The 20,590-nt window shown below is 38.9% G+C and overlaps 2 protein-coding genes across 3 annotated transcripts; one reads left to right on the top strand and one right to left on the bottom strand.

Moving 5' to 3' along the window:
• The first annotated feature begins 81 nt into the window (after positions 1-81).
• On the top strand, positions 82-17,163 carry LOC140749779 (WD repeat-containing protein 26). 2 transcript variants are annotated; one of them, XM_073082935.1, is made up of 11 exons: positions 82-846; positions 8,581-8,752; positions 9,216-9,467; positions 10,054-10,254; positions 10,479-10,612; positions 10,906-11,023; positions 11,646-11,774; positions 12,483-12,616; positions 13,626-13,726; positions 13,845-13,960; positions 14,261-17,163. In XM_073082935.1, the coding sequence occupies exons 1-11, from the start codon at positions 704-706 to the stop codon at positions 14,462-14,464; spliced, it is 1,704 nt and encodes a 567-aa protein (XP_072939036.1). In that variant the 5' UTR covers positions 82-703; the 3' UTR covers positions 14,465-17,163. The 2 variants fall into 2 exon arrangements, with proteins under 2 accessions (XP_072939036.1, XP_072939037.1); XM_073082936.1 differs by having other exon boundaries at positions 85-846; positions 9,237-9,467.
• Trs23 (trafficking protein particle complex subunit 4-like protein Trs23) lies at positions 17,131-19,095 on the bottom strand. Its single transcript, XM_073082939.1, has 4 exons — positions 18,831-19,095; positions 18,487-18,578; positions 18,136-18,322; positions 17,131-17,709 (listed from the first exon to the last, which is right to left on the bottom strand). The coding sequence occupies exons 1-4, from the start codon at positions 19,003-19,005 to the stop codon at positions 17,510-17,512; spliced, it is 654 nt and encodes a 217-aa protein (XP_072939040.1). The 5' UTR covers positions 19,006-19,095; the 3' UTR covers positions 17,131-17,509.
• Positions 19,096-20,590: the final 1,495 nt, after the last annotated feature.

Genomic DNA, 20,590 nt, shown 5'->3' on the forward strand with positions numbered 1-20,590 from the left:
ACAGGAAAATATAAAAATACGATATGTCCAAAACTTGCATGTATCCTTTATTTTTAATTTTTATTTATTTTAGATTTGAAACTCTCTTTTATAACTTAAATAAGTTGTATGTAAAGTGTTAAACCGAGTTATTTTGTTCATAAAGTATCTGGAAGCGTTCGTAATATTTTTTTGTGATCTTGCACATTTCATAATATTTTTGTTTTGAGGTCATAGATTGCACACGACGAGTCCGCCCGATGTGCGACCGAACGCTGGCGACGCACGGACGTCACACGAAACGGAAAGAAGGGCGATGTTGCACATAGCAAAGATAGACAGCTGTCGTTTCATTTTCAGCTGATTTTTGTATACGCTGGAGTAGCCTACGGTTCCGCTCGCGTTTCGAGCGTCCAGTGTTCTCCTCGGGGTTTCGGGTGCAGCAGTGCGATCGGGGAGGACGGCGAGCGGGTGAAGCGTGGGAACAATCGAGAAGCGTTTGGCAGCGAACAAAGGGAGATGGTCCATTGAGCGCGGGTGGTGCGTAGCGGGCGTGACGTCACTGCGTGGCGGCAGAGCGGCCGAGGCCGATGCGGCGGGGCTCGTGATCCGGGGAGCGCGAGCACGCGCAGCGAGGCGGGCCAGCCTGGCCTCCAGTGAGTCGGGGGACGAGGGCCACCGGCCGCCGCGCAAGCGGACCCGCAGGCTGTCGCCCGCGCCCGCGATGCACCAGCCGTGCGCGAACGGTGCGCCGCACCTGAACGGCGACGCGCGCAACGGCGACCTGCCGCTCGGCCTGCGCATGGGCACGACCGACCAGGAGATCGTGCGCCTCATCGGTCAGCACCTCCTCTCCGTAGGACTCGAGTGAGTACACCTTTCACATCTTCTACCTTTACCCGTACCCTGTTCAGACTACTGGTACCCACCAGCACACAACTATGTATGATATTGAGTGGATGTGTTTGTTTATATTGTTCAAGTCATCAACCACATAGACCATATTCATTTACATTATACTGTTTGCTCTATGATTTTAATCATCATAGTAAAAAAGTGTATTGTTTTGTTCATTGTGTAAAGGTTTCATTACAATTATGACACAAAGCACATTCATCAAATGAATGTAACTCTAAGATACCCATAGAAGTGCAGTTTAAACAATATAACAAGTATAATTTGTTTATTGCATCATTCAATGATGTTAGTGTTAAATAATGATGATACATGGGCACTACCAAGTCAAATAATAATGAGCTATATTGTGTTATCTTATCAGTAATATTATTTGAAAACAATGTGTTGTGATAAAACCTAGAGACACTCTCCCTTGCCTTAGGTTGAGGTTCAAACAAACTAGACATTAGACAATGCCTTTACAACAGTCAACAATAGACATATATTTAGTGTAACAAAGAGGACACACTTATTGTTTTTACCTGTTTATCTTTGTGTGACTATAATTTGTTTGCATTTGTGGGTTTATTTACATGCTTGTTATTTCTAAGGTAAATATGGTAGTTTTTCCTAGTTATTCAAGTACTACATGGTTTGAATGACATTAAAAAAATCTATAAAAGATATTACAAAAGCTTGAAGTGAACTACTGTACTGTACAGTTTTAGACAAGTATACAATTTTAATGTATGTTCTATTTAGTATACATAGAATTTATATGGCCTATTATTGTTTCAATATGGATAATGTCAGTATATTGAAATAATTAGCAAAATGGAACCTGTTATGGTGAATTCATAATGATTCTAGATTTTTGTAAAAAAATAATGATTAATTATATTTGCCATAAATTTGTTACATCATAACAAGGAGTTTTGTAACATTGAGAATTAGCTAATGTTGCTACACATTAGCTTATTCTTACCTACTGATCATTGCATTACAAGTGTTACTTAATTTTTTAAATAATCAAGAAAAGCATTTACATGGATTTGAGGTTTTTAATATAGTGAGGATTGACTTATTCATACAATATCCGTTACTCTTCCACTGCTGGGCATACATTTTCTGATTTAGGGTTCGTACACAAAACTGCGATGCGACGTCGCATCGCAAAAATCTGCGAGCTCCCTCGACGCATCGCAAGAACTTGCGAATTGATTCGCATCGCACAGTGGTTGTTGTTGTTGGTCACCCTGAGAGACGCTACGCCGCACGATATCGCATCGCAGCAATTCGCATCGCAATTTTCTGCGTTGCGAATTCGCATCGCGTCGCATCGCAGTTTTGTGTTCGAGCCCTTAGGCTATAGTCTGCAATGCTGACCAAGTTTGTGGTAGACTTCACACACCGTTCATTAGTTCCTCTATGTTTTCCTCCACCATTAATTCTTACATGTACATAATTAAAAAAAAATCTGAGGTAACCAGGTTTCTAGTCTCTAGACCCTCTGAATGAGACGCAGAATATGAAACCATTAAGGCATCAAGGTATAACTTAAAGCAATTTAATTTTAGAAGTTTATTGATTACAAATGTTTTTTTTTTCCTTATAGAATTGGTAATATTCATATATACATTATGGTTATGCCTAGACTGGCTTTCATTGTGTTACTCTTATCTCCTAGGTTTTTATTTAAATATGTTATTCTATTCCTATTATTATTATTATTATGTTATGCTATTCCTGTTTGTTTTAGATTTGTTATCTCTTAGTTCTTGAAAGTACTCTTAGGTCAACAAAAATATTTTTTAAATTAAAATCCATTATATTTGCCATCTTACATTAATATTAGTACATAAATACTTATGTGTACTAACAAAACAAAATTATATTAAAACTTCTTTTTGAAAGTTTGTTTGTGGACAACCATTATATAATACAAAAAAATATGTGATCCAGAAACCTGTTCTACCTAGTCCCATAAAATACTAGGTACTTATTCTTGGACTAGGTACATTAAAATTAAAACGGGAACCGTATCATGAGCCGGCGCGACGAGCAAAAAAAAAAAAACGGGAACCGTGTCATAAGATGGCGCGACGACAAAAAAACCCTGTAAACTACCTAGTCCCGATGTACTACCTAGTCCCGATATACCACCTAGTCCGATATACTACCTAGTCCAAAAACTACCTAGTCCCAGAAACTACCTAGTCCCTGAACCTATCCCACCTAGTCCCATAAAATACTAGATACTTATTCTTGGACTAGGTACATATTAAAACTTGGACTAGGTCCGACCTAGTCCGGTAAAGTATCTAGTCCCGGTACCTGTTCCAGTATATACGCCTCACCTCTAGTTATAAGTAAAAATCTAGTAAAGTTTCGTCTCCTATTTGTATCGCATCGCATCATCGCTTTCTGCTGCGTGTGGAATGACTAGCGCGTCCCTAGTGTAGGATCGTCGGCTTCATTCAAAACCTCTGGAATGCCAACAACTCATTAGAGTTTCATCATAATCAAACAAATGTCATACTCAGACCAAACAAACGTGATTCCACCGACGATTAATTAGATAAGTCTTGATTTTACTTCTTAATAGCCACAATATATATATGTATGTACTTACGATAATTACGCTAATATTGTACAACCATAATGAAATTAAAATATAACGAAGTCAGTGAAGTGAACAAATAAAGCAATCACTACACACTTGTAAGTTTATGTAGCCCAACTCATGATAGAATCGATTGTGTTCAAATTAAACAATTAGGAAACTATTAGTGGAAATGTATACGGCTTCAGTAAATGTAGGGCGTTAAATCACTCTCGTTGGATACAAAACAAAAATAATAATTGGTATTACATAAAGTTCACATGTAATAAAGTGTGGTAAATTCATTTATCAAACTGAGGTGTGTCACGTAAGCCTCCAGGGAAGCACCAACTGTTATACATAGTAGCAATTATGAGGCAATGCCGCACTGTTATCGTATTATAGGTTGAAGAGGAAACCTTCTGTTACAAGAATTGACACACGCAACGACAGAGCGATTGCGAGCGTTCAAGATTTCATTAGCGATCACCTTGAACTCGATTTTGGATCCTAATGGGAATTCTAAACCGAATAACGTTAAATTCCGTATGACTTTCTTATTTGAATATCAACAGCTTTAGTATAGCTAGAATTTTCCTGAGGAAGGTCCGATGTCTACTTATTTGGAATTACACCAGTTTCGTGTCACCAGACCCTAATTGGCATCGATGCTTAATACCCAAGGACAATACATAATATTCAGCTAGATTATGTTACCTGCTATACTAGTTCCAAATTATAGATGGGCTAAGCACATAAATATTCCATAATGCTTGTAACATAATGTTAATAAGTCCCTGAACGTTACTAGTTGGGAACGACAATTGCTAATGTAGCAATTTATCTGTGGCAAGACGATTAATATATTCATAATTCAAAAGGGACGTTCTGTAGCGCTAATAATGTTTAATTACCTTATTGTATTAGATAGCAACCATATAGCATGAAACTTCGAGCGACTGATAACCTGATAACCTTTTGACTAATCGTATTGGCCAGATCTACACCAATGAACAAGAGGAAAGAATTAGGTAACGCCATGAACCTTCAATGTGAGAGGTATGGTTATCGCCAAACTGCTAGTCCACTCGTAAGCTGTTGCGAGCAGGTGCAGTCATACAATTTACTATGGCGACACGATTCTATAATCAGAGCGGACTAGCAGTTTTACGCGGACTATACCAGCAATTGGTTACAGCTGGGCTGTAGCCACGGTACCCACGTGAAGGATGTCAGTGGCTCGCATACATCACTCGTAACGCCCATCAAAACCGTTGCGTGACGTTTGCGGGCGCCAAGCTGACTAGCCTCGGCTGAAATTAGATATAGAACGATTAAACATACATCGTGCCTAGTGAGAGATTGAGTAACTTGTTTTTCATGTAATTGCTACTGCAGAGGTTCCAAGTCTCGTGTATACAAAAAGTAATTAACTTGAACTGTTTACGTCTCTTGTTTGGGTTTCGTGTGGGTGTAGATCTATCTTTCGTAATTTAGTCCAGCAACTATATGAGATTAAATATGTGTAAAGAGTAAATCAGATTCAGCAAATACTTTTAAATTTGTTACATATTGTATAGTTTACATTATATACTTTATTAATGTAAATTTTATTAAAGAAAGAAAAGAAACTTAAAAGTAATCGTAGAACGACAAGTTCAACGACAGTGTTGCATTGTATGACCTAGTTTACTACTTCTACAAGTGAAACTAGAATATCAAGATCTAAATTACAGCGGATCACTTATTAAATGTTCAGTAAGCTACAACCTGTTCGAATGTAATTAATATGAGAAACGGAAACGAATATCGCCTGCGTCATATTTAGTTTGCACGTGCGTTCCCCAGGACAGACAGGCACTCCTATAGCATTGTTTTAATTGATCGATCATTTCTTTCCTGCGAAGCATGTAACGTGGCATCCGTCCAACGACGATGTCAAAATTCTTACATATTTTTGGACAAAACAGTTTCGGACATTAGTAGGAATAGATTTGTTGATCTAAAATTAAGCACGTGAATCACTTTGCTGAATCATGGCTCAACAAAGTAATAGTAGTGCTTATATTTATAATGTTGCTCTGAACCTTGTTCAATCAAGGTACAATGTGCCTCGCAATGCATGCATTGCACCTTTGGAAGAGCTAAAAAATAATAAACGAAATCAAAGTAGGAGCACCGTCTCGCCGATTTCGGTGTGAACGGTCGGGCACTCGGGGACGTCTCGTCTGCCTCTTTGTTCCCAGGCCGGGTAATGCTCCAGAGGGCTGTCGGCTGTGAAATCGCTTATTCCTTTATGTACCTACCCTCCATCAGTTCCGCAGCTCTCTGGGAAAACTTTAATATTGCTTGAACCTCTCGATGAACTCTCGAAGGGGCACGAACTTAAGGAATGAACCGTTCGATGAGAAGTTAATTTTTGTTTAGTAACTGTCTAGTCTTCTGTTGCAATTTCTTTTATTTTTTCAGATAGAATATTAGACTTAATTATTTTAATTGAAGGTTTCATCAAGCGGAACGCGTAATATTAAATTACTTACCACTAACATTCATGTGGAACTCACACGGCATATCTCTCTTATTATAAAGAAAGAAGCAAGTGACCGTCCTATTTAGCTTTTGACGATTGAATTGATATTCCGTGTCGCGTGGGTTTTTCTCCGCAATTTGGGAAATACCTTAAAAGGGAGGGAGGACGGGAAGGCCCTTAAAATCTTTTATATAAACTTGAACAGCTTTATTATGCTGAAGTTTATCATACCTTTGAAATTTATTATTTAGAAAATAAAGCAAGTATCCAAAAACAGTTACTTTGTTTTCTTTTCTTGTAATATAGCAAGTTAGCAACCATTTGATTGGTGTTGCCGTATGTTCGGCACAAACGCGAGCGACCATAAAGCCTACTGGACACTCGGGAAAGTAGGACAAATATAAGCCCGACTTCGATCAACAAATACTTGATCGATGGCCCGACATCGCGACTACACGCGGTTGACGCTCGTCGCCCGAGCGCGGTAACTATGTCGATTTACGCCCATTTTTCACAATCAATCTATCCAGTATTTTTACCCTACCAAAAATGTATATTTGATTTTCTTTATACTAGACATTGTCAATTTTCGATCTTTGGTACGTAAAAATAGATTGATAATAAATATTAACTAAGGCCAGTCTGTGTTCCTATCACTATCAACTTTAATACATATCTGCAGGTTTAGCGGGTGCTTTGGTTGTGTTTAAAATACTTCAGTAAAAAAATACAACAGGGCGAAAATATGTAACAATATTAATTATTAAGCTTGATTTAATCTTAACACAGTCGATAGCTTACATTACATTACATACTGATAATATTTGATTCTCCGTTTATCAAATAACTATGTGTATACTTTTTATTATATTCAATAATCGGTTTTTGTCATACATTATTTATTTATATACGATATTTTATAGTATCTGTACATTTATTACATAGATTTATTATGATAAAGGTGCCTGTAGAAGGAGTCTTGATTCCATTGCGGCAGCTACCGGCAGATCTTTCTGCCTTACGGAGGTAACGATATTGTGTTATGAATTGGATAGTAACATAAGGCTCCTCCATTAAATATCAGCTATTTGAGATCAGGAGGACTATATGATTGTATTGGAGCGATTGCTATCTCCATTGCCGAGGTGTTCTTGCATTTCACTAGCAAATACAATAGTGTTATTTATAAATAACATGACGTTTTCTCATTTTCTCAACTTCCTGATCATCCGATAATCTGCAACGCTTCAGTGAAGTATTTCTCACAGTGCATGTTTAATGTTCGAGCGGCTTAGAAAACTTGTGCAGCTCTTAGATATCCATCGGCAATAGATAAGCGGCCGCGAACTTAATACTTGTGATCAATATTCCGTATAGCGACAGCCCGGCCTTCGAGTCCCATAGCTAGTACCTTGTGGTCATACGCTGCAAGCTACTAAGCTATCAATTATTCGGCTTCTACAGCTCATTGTACAAGATATTTGAAATACATTTATTAAATTGAAATCTTTTTAGAAGTAGTAAAATTACCCGAAATGTATACAGTTTGTATGCTTATTTTTACAGTATCTGGCTGTAGGTCTGTATAGTCTATAGGTTGACTAGATATATTATTGTCCAGCTTTATGTAATTACACTAATTAATTATGTTTGTCTACTTTCAAGAAAATTAGACAACAAATTATCCGCGTTTTAAAGGAATAATAAAATCCAATGGAATATTCGTTTCAAAACTGCAGTAAGCTCTAAAATAGAGTTTGGCACATTTTCAAAAAAAGTGAAGTGGTTTGGTTCGACGACTATTTGTTGTACCTTTATCTGTATAGAAATAAAATAATTGTAACGTGGGTTTTAACAATATTTTGACATAATATTAATAGATACATGAGTACTTATGTATAGAAACAATTGTGTGTGTCCAGCGCATATACGACACAGGACCTATACCGTTATATGTAGTTTACGAAATGTTAAACATTACTACTCGGGTAAGATTCTTGCGGCAACAGTAAGTGTTTAAAGAATAATTCGCCCTAAATCCGTCGTCATAGTCAAAAGTAAAAACATTCAATACTTATTCCTACTCCTCATTCGATCTTTGTTGTTAAAGGCGGCGTAGTAAATAATGGTAATTAGAATATAATGAAAATATACATGTGTTCATATTAATGAAGCAAAATGAGTCACATTATCTGAATATAGCTACAGTAACAATGTTCAGCCGCGGTCGTTACGACGATCGGATGTGGTTGTTTGAATTATGGTGTCTTCAATCAAACTTGTGATATGTTTTTATTTAGCTTACTTCTTAAAAATAACCTCGAAGTGTTTGTTTTATCTGTTATTTCAGGAATATAATGTTTAGAAATGAAGTTCAAATTACTGCCGTGGTGCACGTGCATCACCCTATGTGATATACACGTGCACATGTAAAATATATTATTTTGGTTTTATTATGGTTTATTGAGTAGGTCCCGTATCATTACTAACATACATTTTCCACATTTAAAAAATCTGCGCCGCTGAACTATCATCATCAACATTCAATCGATGTGTGTGTGATAATTCTCAGGCGGAGCGCAGCCCTGCTGATGGAGGAGTCGGGGCTGCACCTGGAGCACCCGGCGGCGGCCACGTTCCGGCAGCACGTGCTGGCCGGCGACTGGGTGAAGGCGGACCACGAGCTGCGCGAGCTGCACGAGCTGCTGCGCGAGTCGCCGCACGTCGAGCCGCAAAACCTCGCTGTGAGCTTTCTGAATCATCCATTACAATGACAGCACTCATGGACAATTGTTATCATCCCTAGATAGTGTTATAGTCCCACATTAGCCACGCATTCTTTGACTAAGGTATAATAACTTAGTCATCGAATTTTACGAATTTGAATGTCTCTTATAAGCCTTCACAACACATTTCACTTTAACACCTCTTGCCGACTTCCTTAAATACAAAGAGCGACAACGCCATCTTCATGTATTAATTGTTAATCTGTATCTTCAGTATTTATTGTCATTAAGTTCACGGTTATTATTATGACATGCAAGTTTTTCATTTGTATCACAATAGTAATAAAAATTGAATTTATCATAGTTTCAACTTAAAAAATGGTGAGCGGGTCCTATGTATAAATATGTATTAACTAATATAAAAATGTTACTGTTTCTAATGTATGTCGGTAGCGGGGAGCGCTACATTAGTAAGGTGTAGTTATTCGCGTGGGCATTCCAGGAGATGAAATTCGTGGTGCTGGAGCAGAAGTACCTGGAGCACCTGGAGGCGGGGCGCGTGCTGGACGCGCTGCACGTGCTGCGCAACGAGCTGACGCCGCTGCAGTTCGACACGCCGCGCGTGCACCGGCTGTCCGCGCTCATGATGTGCGCCGACGCGGCCGAGCTGCGCGCGCGCGCGCACTGGCCCGGCGGCGCGCACTCGCGCCAGCTCGTGCTCGCGCGCGTGCAGGTAACCGCCGCCGGACCCTCCTCGACCGTCTCGATCTTAAACCGGGTATCCCCTATATTGGCTCTCTGCGCTCCTCGCTCCTGCGAGTGTTCCACATAGTGGATACGTTCGCGCTCCGCATGCGGCGCTCCGTTCGGTGGCGATTTTTCGGCGAATACAAAGGGGAGCTCCGTCTGTTCGTGGACGCTAGCAAAATATAACCTTTACTGTGTCACTCTCCATGCTCGGAGAAATAGAGTAGTCGGATGAAAAATGTTTAATTGTGTTGTACCAAAACTATATCGTCTTGTGGGAAATTTAAAAATAAAAAAAAATAAAAGGACACGCTTGGGTTGGAAATCTAAAGATGTATGGATGTATGTATATACTTAATGGTGACGACATGTTCGCTCAAAGTTCACAAGGGGACTGTGAGGCACGTGTGTTTCTTAGGGAGATGCGCTTACCGTCTCCATTAGAATGGTTGTAGATGCGCGGAGCACAGCCTTCGAGCTGCTCGGCAAAGAATACATAATAATGGAAGTTCAAATACTCCAATTAAACTTGAACGCAGTACCAATGTCGATAATCGGTTTACCGTGTGCAGGAGGTGCTGCCGCCGACCCTGATGATGGCGCCGGGGCGGCTGCGCGCGCTGCTGGGGCAGGCGGCGGCGCAGCAGGCCGCGCGCTGCCGCTTCCACGCCGCGCCGCGCCCCGCGCCGCCGCACCTGCCCGACCACATCCCCTTCTCGCTGCTGGCCGACCACCAGTGCTCCGCCGACACCTTCCCCATCCACCAGCTGCAGGTAACGCCCCGCCGGACCACATCCCCTTTTCCCCGCTGGCCGACCACCGCTGCCATCAACCAGCTTCAGGCCATTTTCTTGCTGTGGTACTTAACTTACCCTACATAATATTATTATCAAATCAAATCAAATCAAATTCGTTTATTATTATATAAGAAAAATTATTGCAACGAAACTGAAAGCTACCAATCAAGATATTTAAAATGATTGTATTGGTATTCCAGGTTCTAAACGAGCACTGCGACGAGGTGTGGTACTGTAAGTGGTCGCCAGACGGCTCCAAGTTAGCCTCGGGCTCCAAAGACAACACTGTCATGATATGGGACTTCGACCCCGTTGTTAAGAGACTTACCTTTAGGTTAGTTATCATTATAGTTTTCTTGTGTTTTAAATTACAATGTATCATTTATCGCCTATGCCCGCCTTGATATGAAAAATAACTGAATTCTAACCTTTAAAATCGTCTGAACATGCGTACTAAAAGTATTACAATTGTAAATTTTTCCGCTTTTTTTTTTCATTGTTAATTATCATTGTCCTTCACAAATTATTTGAGGTCCGTGGTCAAACATATACATGCACAAACAATGTAAAAATTGTCAATAAAAATGTAATTCAAGTGATAATAAAATACTGATCGTAACGTTACAGAAAGTCGTTGGAAGGCCACCCTTACGGCGTGTCGTACCTGGCGTGGAGCCCCGACGGCCGCTACCTCATCGCCGTGGGGCCCGAGGACTCCCCCGACATATGGATATGGAATATTGCGGTACACAATGCAAATATATTATGTTACGATAGTTTATAGCTTCTAATAGGTCATAACAAGAGTTAGCCTATATATTGGTGAAATAGACTGCTCAATAGTGTAATATTTTTTTTATACAATGATATCATTGTTTTTGTAGGCGTGGCTTTAAGTTACATCTGTTTGACTGATTACTAAAACAGATGCGTCTTGTATAATGAGAAAAAAAAACCGATAATAGAAATACCCCAAAAATAACATTCCAAATGACGACCAATATATGCTAATATTCTAATAAGAACTTGTAAAAAGACATTGTAATTTCTGCGGAGAGCATGACGTGTGCGTATCCATGCGTGCGTATGTGTCTGTGTATCTGTATTTGTGTGAGGAACAATTTTAAACAGCTCAAACCATACGATTGTTTAACGCTTTAATTGCTCATGAACTAGATGTCGACATTTTTAATGTCACTCAAATTGTTTTTGTATTATTGTGAAAATTTTATACAGTTAAACAGAACTTATTAATATTTCCACTCGTATTTGTCTTAGCTTGTTGTGCGTGTTGGCTTTGCTGTAAGCGCTTCAAGCAGTTGCTTTTAAAAAATAAATCAATAAAGTATGCTCGTGGTGTGTTGCAGACGGAGCAGTTGCACGTGAAGATGACTCACTCGCAGGAAGACTCGATCACGGCGGCGGCGTGGCACGCCTCCTCCGACAAGTTCGTGTGCGGCGGCTCGCGCGGACAGTTCTACCACTTCCGCCTCGACGTGAGTAGCGCACTGGCCGCGCCTTGCTTTGGAATATCACAGTACCGTTCTCCCTAGAATGAGTAACGGAGATTTTTATAATATAGGAGTAGCAACCGAGCAAGCAGTCCACCTGATGGCAAGTGGTTACTGCCGCCCATGGACATCTGTAATCAAGCCCAAATAGGATTAGATATTCCTACCTGAGGTCGGCCACAGATGCGCTGCCACTAAGGACTAAGCTGGATCGCTTCTGAAAAGTATGTCTCTCTTACCCCTCAAATCAAAACACAGCAGCGTTTAACATTGCCAGTGGCGGTGGTGCCGCCGAAGTCGAACCACAAAGGGTTCTACCATCTTCAAAAGTATAATTCGAATACACTATAACGTTTACAATTATGTATTTTTTAGTATTTTTTGAAGTATTTACAAGTTTATTGTAGATTTTATAAAGTATTTACTTAATTTCTATGTTTTTATTTATCATCGTGTTACTGTGATTATGATTTGAGAGTAATACAATAACCGTTTAAATATTTTCTGCCTTCATACATATAATATCGATATTATCAATGAATTATGCATACTTAACTTGCAAAATTCTCTCATATTATTTCCTTTTAAATGATAACTTGTGTCTTTATTAACATTCTCCTTGGCAAGTAACTATTAAGGCTAAAATGTGTCGATTGCGTGGAATACTCGAATATACCGTGCGCGTGTTGTCAGGGCACGCTGGCGAACAGCTGGGACGGCGTGCGGGTGAACGCGCTGGCGTGCCGCGCCGACGGCCGCGTGCTCGCCGCAGACACGCACCACCGCGTCCGCCTCTACGACTTCGCGGACCTCACCGACCGGAACCTGTCAGTACCCCACCCCATCACACAGCTCATCTACTGTAAAGCCCGCTCCACATTCTCGCGAGAACGCGAGAAGAGCACGAGAAGCGAAAATGTGGAGCCTTGTTTTTTTTGTTGACGAGGGGGAAACCTTCAAAAGGCACCCGACGCCATGAGAGTGACGCCGGGTTATATGGGATTTTTACCGCACTAAAACCCCTCCTGCAGTGGCCGTCCTCAGCGTTTGGTGGAGAATTCCGGGATCTCGAACGGAACACAACCGGAGTCCTCCTAACGCGATGCCCTTCTATCGGGCTCTGCCCTGGGAGGAGCAATCCTGCTCCTCTCACATCCCGTGGTGATTTCAGCGATATGCGACCACACAAACCCCTGTCTTTCCCGGGGTCGCTTGCTGGACGGTTTAAGCTCCCACTGTTGCCGCCCGCAACCCCAGGAACCCCTCTTAGTCGCCTCTTACGACAGGCAGGGGATACCGTAGCCCTATTTTGGTCCCGGTACTACAGGGACAGAGAATGTGGTGCCTATACGAAGCGAGAATGTGGAGCGGGCTTTATATTGTCACTACACTTCAAAAAAGCTAATAAAAATCCAAATAGATGGGAATCTTAACTGAATTTAATTGCAGGTATTTGGTTGTTCGTAAAGACTAAACTGCTTTATCACACTACCAGAACAGTGATACAGTGCTACATATGGGTGGAAATAAGTGTGACGATAACGCCGCAGCAGTTCTTCATACAGTAATCCAATTGAATTTTAAGAAAATTAAAACACTGCTGAGAATTGTACAAGTGACAGATGAACATGAAGTTCTTGTGAGGTTATATACATTGTAACAAAGGACATATACTGAAGGATATATATTTTTTTAATTTTACTTACACACAAAGTAACATAGTTTATCTACATTGAGTCTTAGAATTAATGCAGGCATATATACAAGCATAGGAACGATACATCCACATTAAAATTAAAATATCATAAGACCATTATATTATTATATTTGTTGCAGCATTCAAGAGGAGCATGCGGTGATGGCCATGACCTTAAATGCGGCGGACACGCTGCTTCTCCTTAATGTAGCAAATCAAGGAGTGCACCTTTGGGATATACGTAAGTGACTTTTTTTATTATGCCTTAATTAAATTACTTTGATATTAAAACAATAATTGACTATTAATAGCAAATATATGAAGAATGTAAATATGATATGTTTTGAATGTACCGACAGGCGCACGCGCGCTAGTGCGGCGCTTCCGCGGGCTGAGCCAGGGGCACTTCACCATACACGCCTGCTTCGGCGGCGCGCAGCAGGACTTTATCGCATCTGGCAGCGAGGACAACAAGGTAATGACATCTAATTCCTATTTTATTTTTTTAATTGGTAGTCGTGACTGCTCATGAAGGCTGCTCAGGAGCCCTGACATCAAAATAGAACACAGCAGCGGAAGAGAAGAATGTGATAAAATTATTAAAATCATCTATTATCATCGATTCTTGATAATTCTTTAAAATTTTAAATTAATTGGACCGTTCAAAGTGGGTAAAAATCGAGTCCAAAGTTCCGTTACATACATACATAGATACAACTCGAGCTAATAAAAGCGATGTAAAATTGAATGAATGAGTGAGTGCGTTCTGTGGCAGGTGTACATCTGGCACATAAGCGGCGAGGAGCCGATCGCGGTGATCTCGGGGCACACGCGCTGCGTGAACGCGGTGGCGTGGAACCCGGTGCACCACGACGTGCTGGTGTCGGCCTCCGACGACTACTCGCTGCGGCTGTGGGGCCCCCGCGCCGCGCGCGAGCCCGAGCCCGCGCCCGCGTTCATCGTCCCTCAGCGCCCCTAGGGGCCCCGGGACACAGCAACCTTGCGAGTATCGTTGCAATATGCTGACGAGTAATAGACGAAATGTACATCAAACATTTTTTCGTCGAGTTCAACGTTTGAGTGTCTTACATGCAATAAATCCTACGCGTCGTTAGAAAGTATATTTTCCCTTCGAGCCTCTAGCGTTCTGAATCATAAAAAAGATGTATTTTTGTACTTTTTTCAATGATTCGCGTTGCCAATTCGTTAGCCCCCACGTCAATTACTACGCGTGGTCTTATCGACGTTAACGATTTTCGGGCCGAGCGCGTATAAATCAAACTATACTCTAAATTTGACTTAAGAACGAATATGACCTATGAGTATCATATACGTAACAATATATGTATCTACACATAGGTGAACAGCCGTAAAACAGCTGTGTCACGTGGATGTAACCCATACTAACTACTGCGGGTTACGACAGAAATGAAAGGATATACTGAAGGGAATGACTATTCTCAGATATAGTTTCCAAGACTATGTACGTTAGTACTAACTAATGTTACTGGGCATTAATAAAAATATTTAAAAAAGTTTTTTACATGTGGTTGTAATATACAAACAATCCAATATGGAGTAATGTATTATATTTTGACAATACACAGCAGGATAGTCAGTTAATAGTGTCCTGTGACGGAATCGGGACACAATGTCTGTTAAGCAACAGCGCCGCGACACCTATGTGCGGTCTGCTCGTCGCTGCACACGGTTCGTGCGAACACGCGCTTTATCAGTTACGTTACACCTTCGGATTGATAGATTTTAGGCGAAGTCAATGTTTTATGTCGTTAAGGAACCAATTTCACCAGCATTTTCATATCATCCTGGCTCAGGACAGACTTTATTTTTATAGACCTTTGATAGGATGTAATGCTTTTGCTTGTGACATTCATCGGGTGTTGTAGCCTGAATAGCGCTAGCGCTGAATGTATTCATAAAATATTGTTAAATAACTTCGTCGACAAGTTGTCTTGAGAACTGAACGTTGATTCAGTGACGTAAAGCGGCCACATCGTCCGTGCGGGCACTGCGGGTAGCGCGGATAGTGCAGGCAGGGCGGACAGCGCAGGCAGCGCAGGCTCGTGCGGCGCGCGGCGGCTGTAGCTAGTGTAGGGTTAAAGTAAGGAAGGTAAATCGAGGCGTGGTTAGTTGTATTTGAATAAAATGTAATCGTTTCTTTTTAATTGTGATTTGTTTATGGGTAATTTATTTAAATAGTATATACTTGATTTATAACGTTTTTCACTGCTAGATGCCCTGTTTTTAATCGCATTTATTTTTTTGCAAATACTAATGTGCGCAAAATTTGTAAGACCATATCACTTGTTGCAATACGTAATGTTATGAAACTCGTCGAATGAAGGCAATATTAAATGTAAATTTGCTTTAAATTCTTTAAAGTTTGTGTGTCGTTTGGATCCGACATAAGTTGGAGTGAATATTTTGTTGTTGGAGATTGCTGTAAAGGTTTATCTAGTGTAGTAACATAGATGGTGTAAGGATCCGCCGCCCGCGCGACCGTTCTCGGCCTCCCAATGTCCGTAGATTACTTAAGGCCCTTGGATTAATTAATTAAGATAATTATAGCAAACAGAGGTAATATTACTATTGGCTCTATTTTTATACCGACCACTGGGAATCTCTCTCGAGGTTATTTGCTGGCGAGCCGTTATACCTGATTAAGTTACCATTCATTGTAAAACATGGCATCATTACTTTTTATCTCACAATAACATCACATAGTTCGCAATTATGAGATGAGCTATAAAATTATCTATAGTAATATTTATCTCGACGTATCTGTCAAAATTCAAGTCTATTAATATGAGATATAAGATACAGCTGCCATGAATAATATCTGATTCGCTTGGACAAGTCGTAAAATTGTAATTGTAAGTTGGTATAACACCATATATTATAATTAGCTAGTTATTGACCCAATTCGAATTGGAGGTATATTATGAGGTAGGTAGGTTGGGAGGTATAATATTGGGTATAACGGTTTCGTCTTCTTCGAACTCCGGGATGTATTCTATCATCGAATTTTTATAGTCATATTGACTAACGCCCATTATTAATAATCAATTTATCCATTGTTTGTCTACCATAGATCGAAATTTGTCAATTTTTGTTACGCTGAAATTGTCGAATTTCGGTTGTTGATCACCAAAGAATTGGATATATTGATTTAATAAATAATCATGGACGTATAAGTATATAATTTTTTCGACCAAGCTTGTCACAGTGTGCACAGCGCTTCCAGCCAGTTCTGGTGGTACGTTTGGGCGCGCATCGTGTAATATTTATATTGGAAACACCAAATATTATGCCTTTCTATATAAACTACTCGTTTTTAACAAATTTTGTAATTATGTCTGCAACATTGCTTATAAGTCTGAATTGAAACTATATTACATGATGCGTCCTAATACGTATATTGGGTTTAATGTAGGAATAAGGTTCCTAGTTGATTAATGAATTAAAATAATGTGTGAATAAGAGCCGCCTCCCGGAGTTCCGTTGCGTACCAAATATCAGGCAATAGTTGGCGTGCATGTAGAAGTACAAAGAGTGGCGAGCGCTCCGTGCGACCACAGAGGCGGCGACTGAGCCGGCCCGGTATGAATTGTTATAAATAAATAATTATTATATCAATAAATTTTTTATTGTAAACTTTATATTACTTTCATTTTAACCTTTCAACAATTCAACTGGCAATATTTTTAAAAAGCTTCTTTTGGCATTAAAAATATAATTATTTAAAATCATAATGAATAACGCTTTGATGTGCATCCAGTATATTCATAGACATGTATTGGTGCAGAGGCTGTCTGTGTATAGGCCCCAACATAGTAATAGTATTTTATTGAAGTTCTTAAATCATTTTAATTCCTCTTACATAACAATTACTTAAATATATATTGCAAACATTCTCACTTATTCTTTCAATAAAAATAATATATTCCTATACATACACATGTACACTTTTAACCACATAGCTAACAGTCTACACTTAAATCAACTATAAATTGGTGGTGCCTGACTTCTCCACCAGCTCCAGCAGTGTGTGGAGTGAGGTATCAAACAGCTCGCACCGGATGGGCATCTCCAGGGAGTAAAATGGATTCTTCAGGGCATAATCAGAGTACAGCTCATAGATCCTCTTGAGCACCACATCTGTTCCCTGCATGTTAGGGTCTGTTACTATTATAAATTTGACACCTGAAATTACAAAATAGAATCAATTTAACTACACTAGTGTACAGCATAGTTTGTTGCTGCTATCCTAAATTAAACACACATCAAATTAGTGTGATAGCCTCACAAACGAGGTCTGGGGTTAGAACTCAAAGCATGTATCCCTGATTTTTTATAAGGCGAAGGAAAATATTATAATTAGATCTACATGACTAACAGATTTGAAAAAGACTTCCCAAATGTGTGGAGTTCACCAATCTGTGTGGCTAGACTAGTGGACTATGAAATAATTCTTACACTTTATTCGGTGAGTAGACCTATTCCTAGCAGTATAACATTTGATGATACAAAATAATTTGATAATATTGAAGATCAACATAGATAATTCCGAGAAGGTTAATTTTTTATTTTTTTATTTTATATAGCATAATATTGAACAGAATATCTTGCCTGTGAGTGTCTGGAAGCATGACAGTTTAAATGTGTCAGCAGACAGTATCTCAATCCCTGAGCTCTTGGGCACGGGGCTGAGCTGGCTGGCCAGGGCAAATAGCGGGTAGAACATGCTGGCCAGCACTATCTTCTCATTTGTGGTGGCTCGCGTTCGGCCAAACTTTAAACTTAGAGGGAAATTTTCCTGAAAGTATGTGCAAATGATCTTTTATTTTCTAAAATTTAGTATAATAATTAAAAAAAAGACAAACTGTAAAAACAGGCAAAGAAAGAGTACAGGCTAACTTAATTCCATTAGAAATGTGATATCAATGGTAATGTTAGTGAATAAATGATTGTCGTTATTACCTTAGCTTCTACTAGATCAAACACATCCTTGCCATCTTCCGTGGTTCGCCCGTTTACCGGTGAACCATTCACAGAGAGTAGCACATGACCAACTGTAATTATAGTGAGAAAACAATTTTAAATAAGTGATTCACTACTACCGCTATAGTATTCGCCAATTAGGTATTGGTTTAATGAGCACAATAACTAACACATACATTACCTGAAATTCCAACTAAGTATAGAAGACAAGGACTTAAGTTATGGTATGTTTATGTTTTATTACAACACAGAAGGATCCAACAGTACAGAAGGATGCCTAAAACTGTGGTAGCTGATAATTTTAATATAGTCTATTTACGTACCATTTATTCCATCCCTTTGCCCGAAAACAACGACAACTTTCTTATTCTCGTACTGTAGCTTGATGTCTAGAGGATAGCCGAAAGTTTTCTCAGTCTCCACCCGCGGAATATTGTGGTCGTAATTGAATATAAGACCTCCGGATTTGCTTACGATGTACACCCCGTAAATTACCATTTCTATTAATTTAATACACTTTATAAACTATCTACTAGATCAATAACATAAACGTACATTCACCCATTTCTTTGGCAATATGACAAATTAACAATTTTGACTGGCAACGTCAAACTGGTTTGACAACTCAATATTTTTAATATACTTTGCTCGGAACAATAACCTAAGCCATTGTTCCGACATACTATGTTTCACAGTCTTGGATTCTTAGTTTATTTCGTGTCTTTTTTTTTCGTGTATTTTAATGACACGTAGAATCGTTATAATAGTAATCTGACATTTTAACAAGAACAAGTTGAATGGCTATACAGGGTGAATCTCCATAAAGTGCACATATTGAAACAGGTAAAATTAAACCGCATTTTGTCGACAAAAAAAATATCAAAAAAAATTAAAAAAATTTTTTTTTAGGTTTAACGACCTTTTGACTTTTTTTTTTTAATTGTGCACCTGAAGTAAATAAATCGCTATAACTTTTAAACTAAGAGGGTTATCAGGTTCAAACAAAAATAACAATGATTGCCAATGATAGGCCGTACTGATCCATGAAAAAAAAAAACAAAAAAAAATCATCTTCCCAGGAAAAAAATGTCAGATTAGTGCGAAAAAGCACTTTTTTTAGGTAAAATTTTCAGTAATCATCAATTTCCTCAAAATAATCTAGGCATTTTATTTTTTTATTATTGTTTAATGCAATTCTACGTCGTATTAGCTTTCAAACACTAAAAAAAACACGCCTCTAACTCAAGTATAAAGTTTGCTAGGAACGTTTCAAAAAAGATACTCATGACGCGACGCACGTGCGCCCTAATAAAACTGGTATAGTCCGACCCATAATTAGATGTCCAAAATATAAACAAAGAAAACTATCAAAAATATGTTTCAATGGTAAATTCATGGTAGTTTCTTATTTTTGACGATATTAAAGTGATAAAACTGTAATAAAATAAATCTTTAATAATTAAAAAAAACCACTAGTTTGTATTAAAATGTTATTTATTACCAACACCCTTAAAAACTGCCTTTGTTTAAGCGCTCGTAGGAAACTTTATACTTAAGTTAGAGGCATGCTTTTTTTAGTGTTTGAAAGCTAATACGACGTAGAATTACATTAAATAATAAAAATAAAATAAAAAGCCTAGATTATTTTGAGGAAATTCACGATTACTGAAATTTAACCTAAAAAAATTGCTTTTTTCACACTAATCTGACTATTTTTTTCTGGGAAGATAAGCTTTTTTGTTTTGTTTTTTTCATGGATCAGTACGGCCTATAATTGGCATTCATTGTAATTTTTGTTTGAACATGATAACTCTTTTAGTTCAAAAGTTATAGTGATTTATTTACTTTAGGTGCACAATTCCAAAAAAAAAACTTCAAAAGGTCGTAAAACCCAAAAAAAATTTTTTTTATTATTTTTTTTATTTTTTTTGTCGACAAAATGCGGTTTAATTTTACCTGTTTCAATATGTGCACTTTATGGAGATTCACCCTGTATTTTATAATAAATGCTTTAAAATCTATAACTTCTATACGTCCGTCTTGTAAAAAATAATAATATTTTACTCTTTCTAGACAAATTCAG

The sequence above is a fragment of the Epargyreus clarus genome, unplaced genomic scaffold (genome assembly GCF_041222505.1).
Source record: "Epargyreus clarus isolate Ecla_fem2 unplaced genomic scaffold, WU_Ecla_fem_2.2 ptg000018l, whole genome shotgun sequence".
Classification (NCBI taxonomy): Eukaryota; Metazoa; Arthropoda; class Insecta; order Lepidoptera; family Hesperiidae; genus Epargyreus; species Epargyreus clarus.

Bases quoted from the DNA above. Each gene is read 5' to 3' on its own strand.
- LOC140749779 (XM_073082935.1), top strand. From the start codon at position 704: ATGCACCAGCCGTGCGCGAACGGTGCGCCGCACCTGAACGGCGACGCG. The intron at 11,775-12,482 runs GTGAGTAGCGCA...GCGTGTTGTCAG, and splicing joins TCTACCACTTCCGCCTCGAC to GGCACGCTGGCGAACAGCTG. The intron at 13,961-14,260 runs GTAATGACATCT...GTTCTGTGGCAG, and splicing joins CTGGCAGCGAGGACAACAAG to GTGTACATCTGGCACATAAG.
- Trs23 (XM_073082939.1), bottom strand. From the start codon at position 19,005: ATGGTAATTTACGGGGTGTACATCGTAAGCAAATCCGGAGGTCTTATA. The intron at 18,579-18,830 runs GTACGTAAATAG...CTATAATTACAG, and splicing joins GCAAAGGGATGGAATAAATG to TTGGTCATGTGCTACTCTCT. The intron at 18,323-18,486 runs GTAATAACGACA...ACATACTTTCAG, and splicing joins TTGATCTAGTAGAAGCTAAG to GAAAATTTCCCTCTAAGTTT.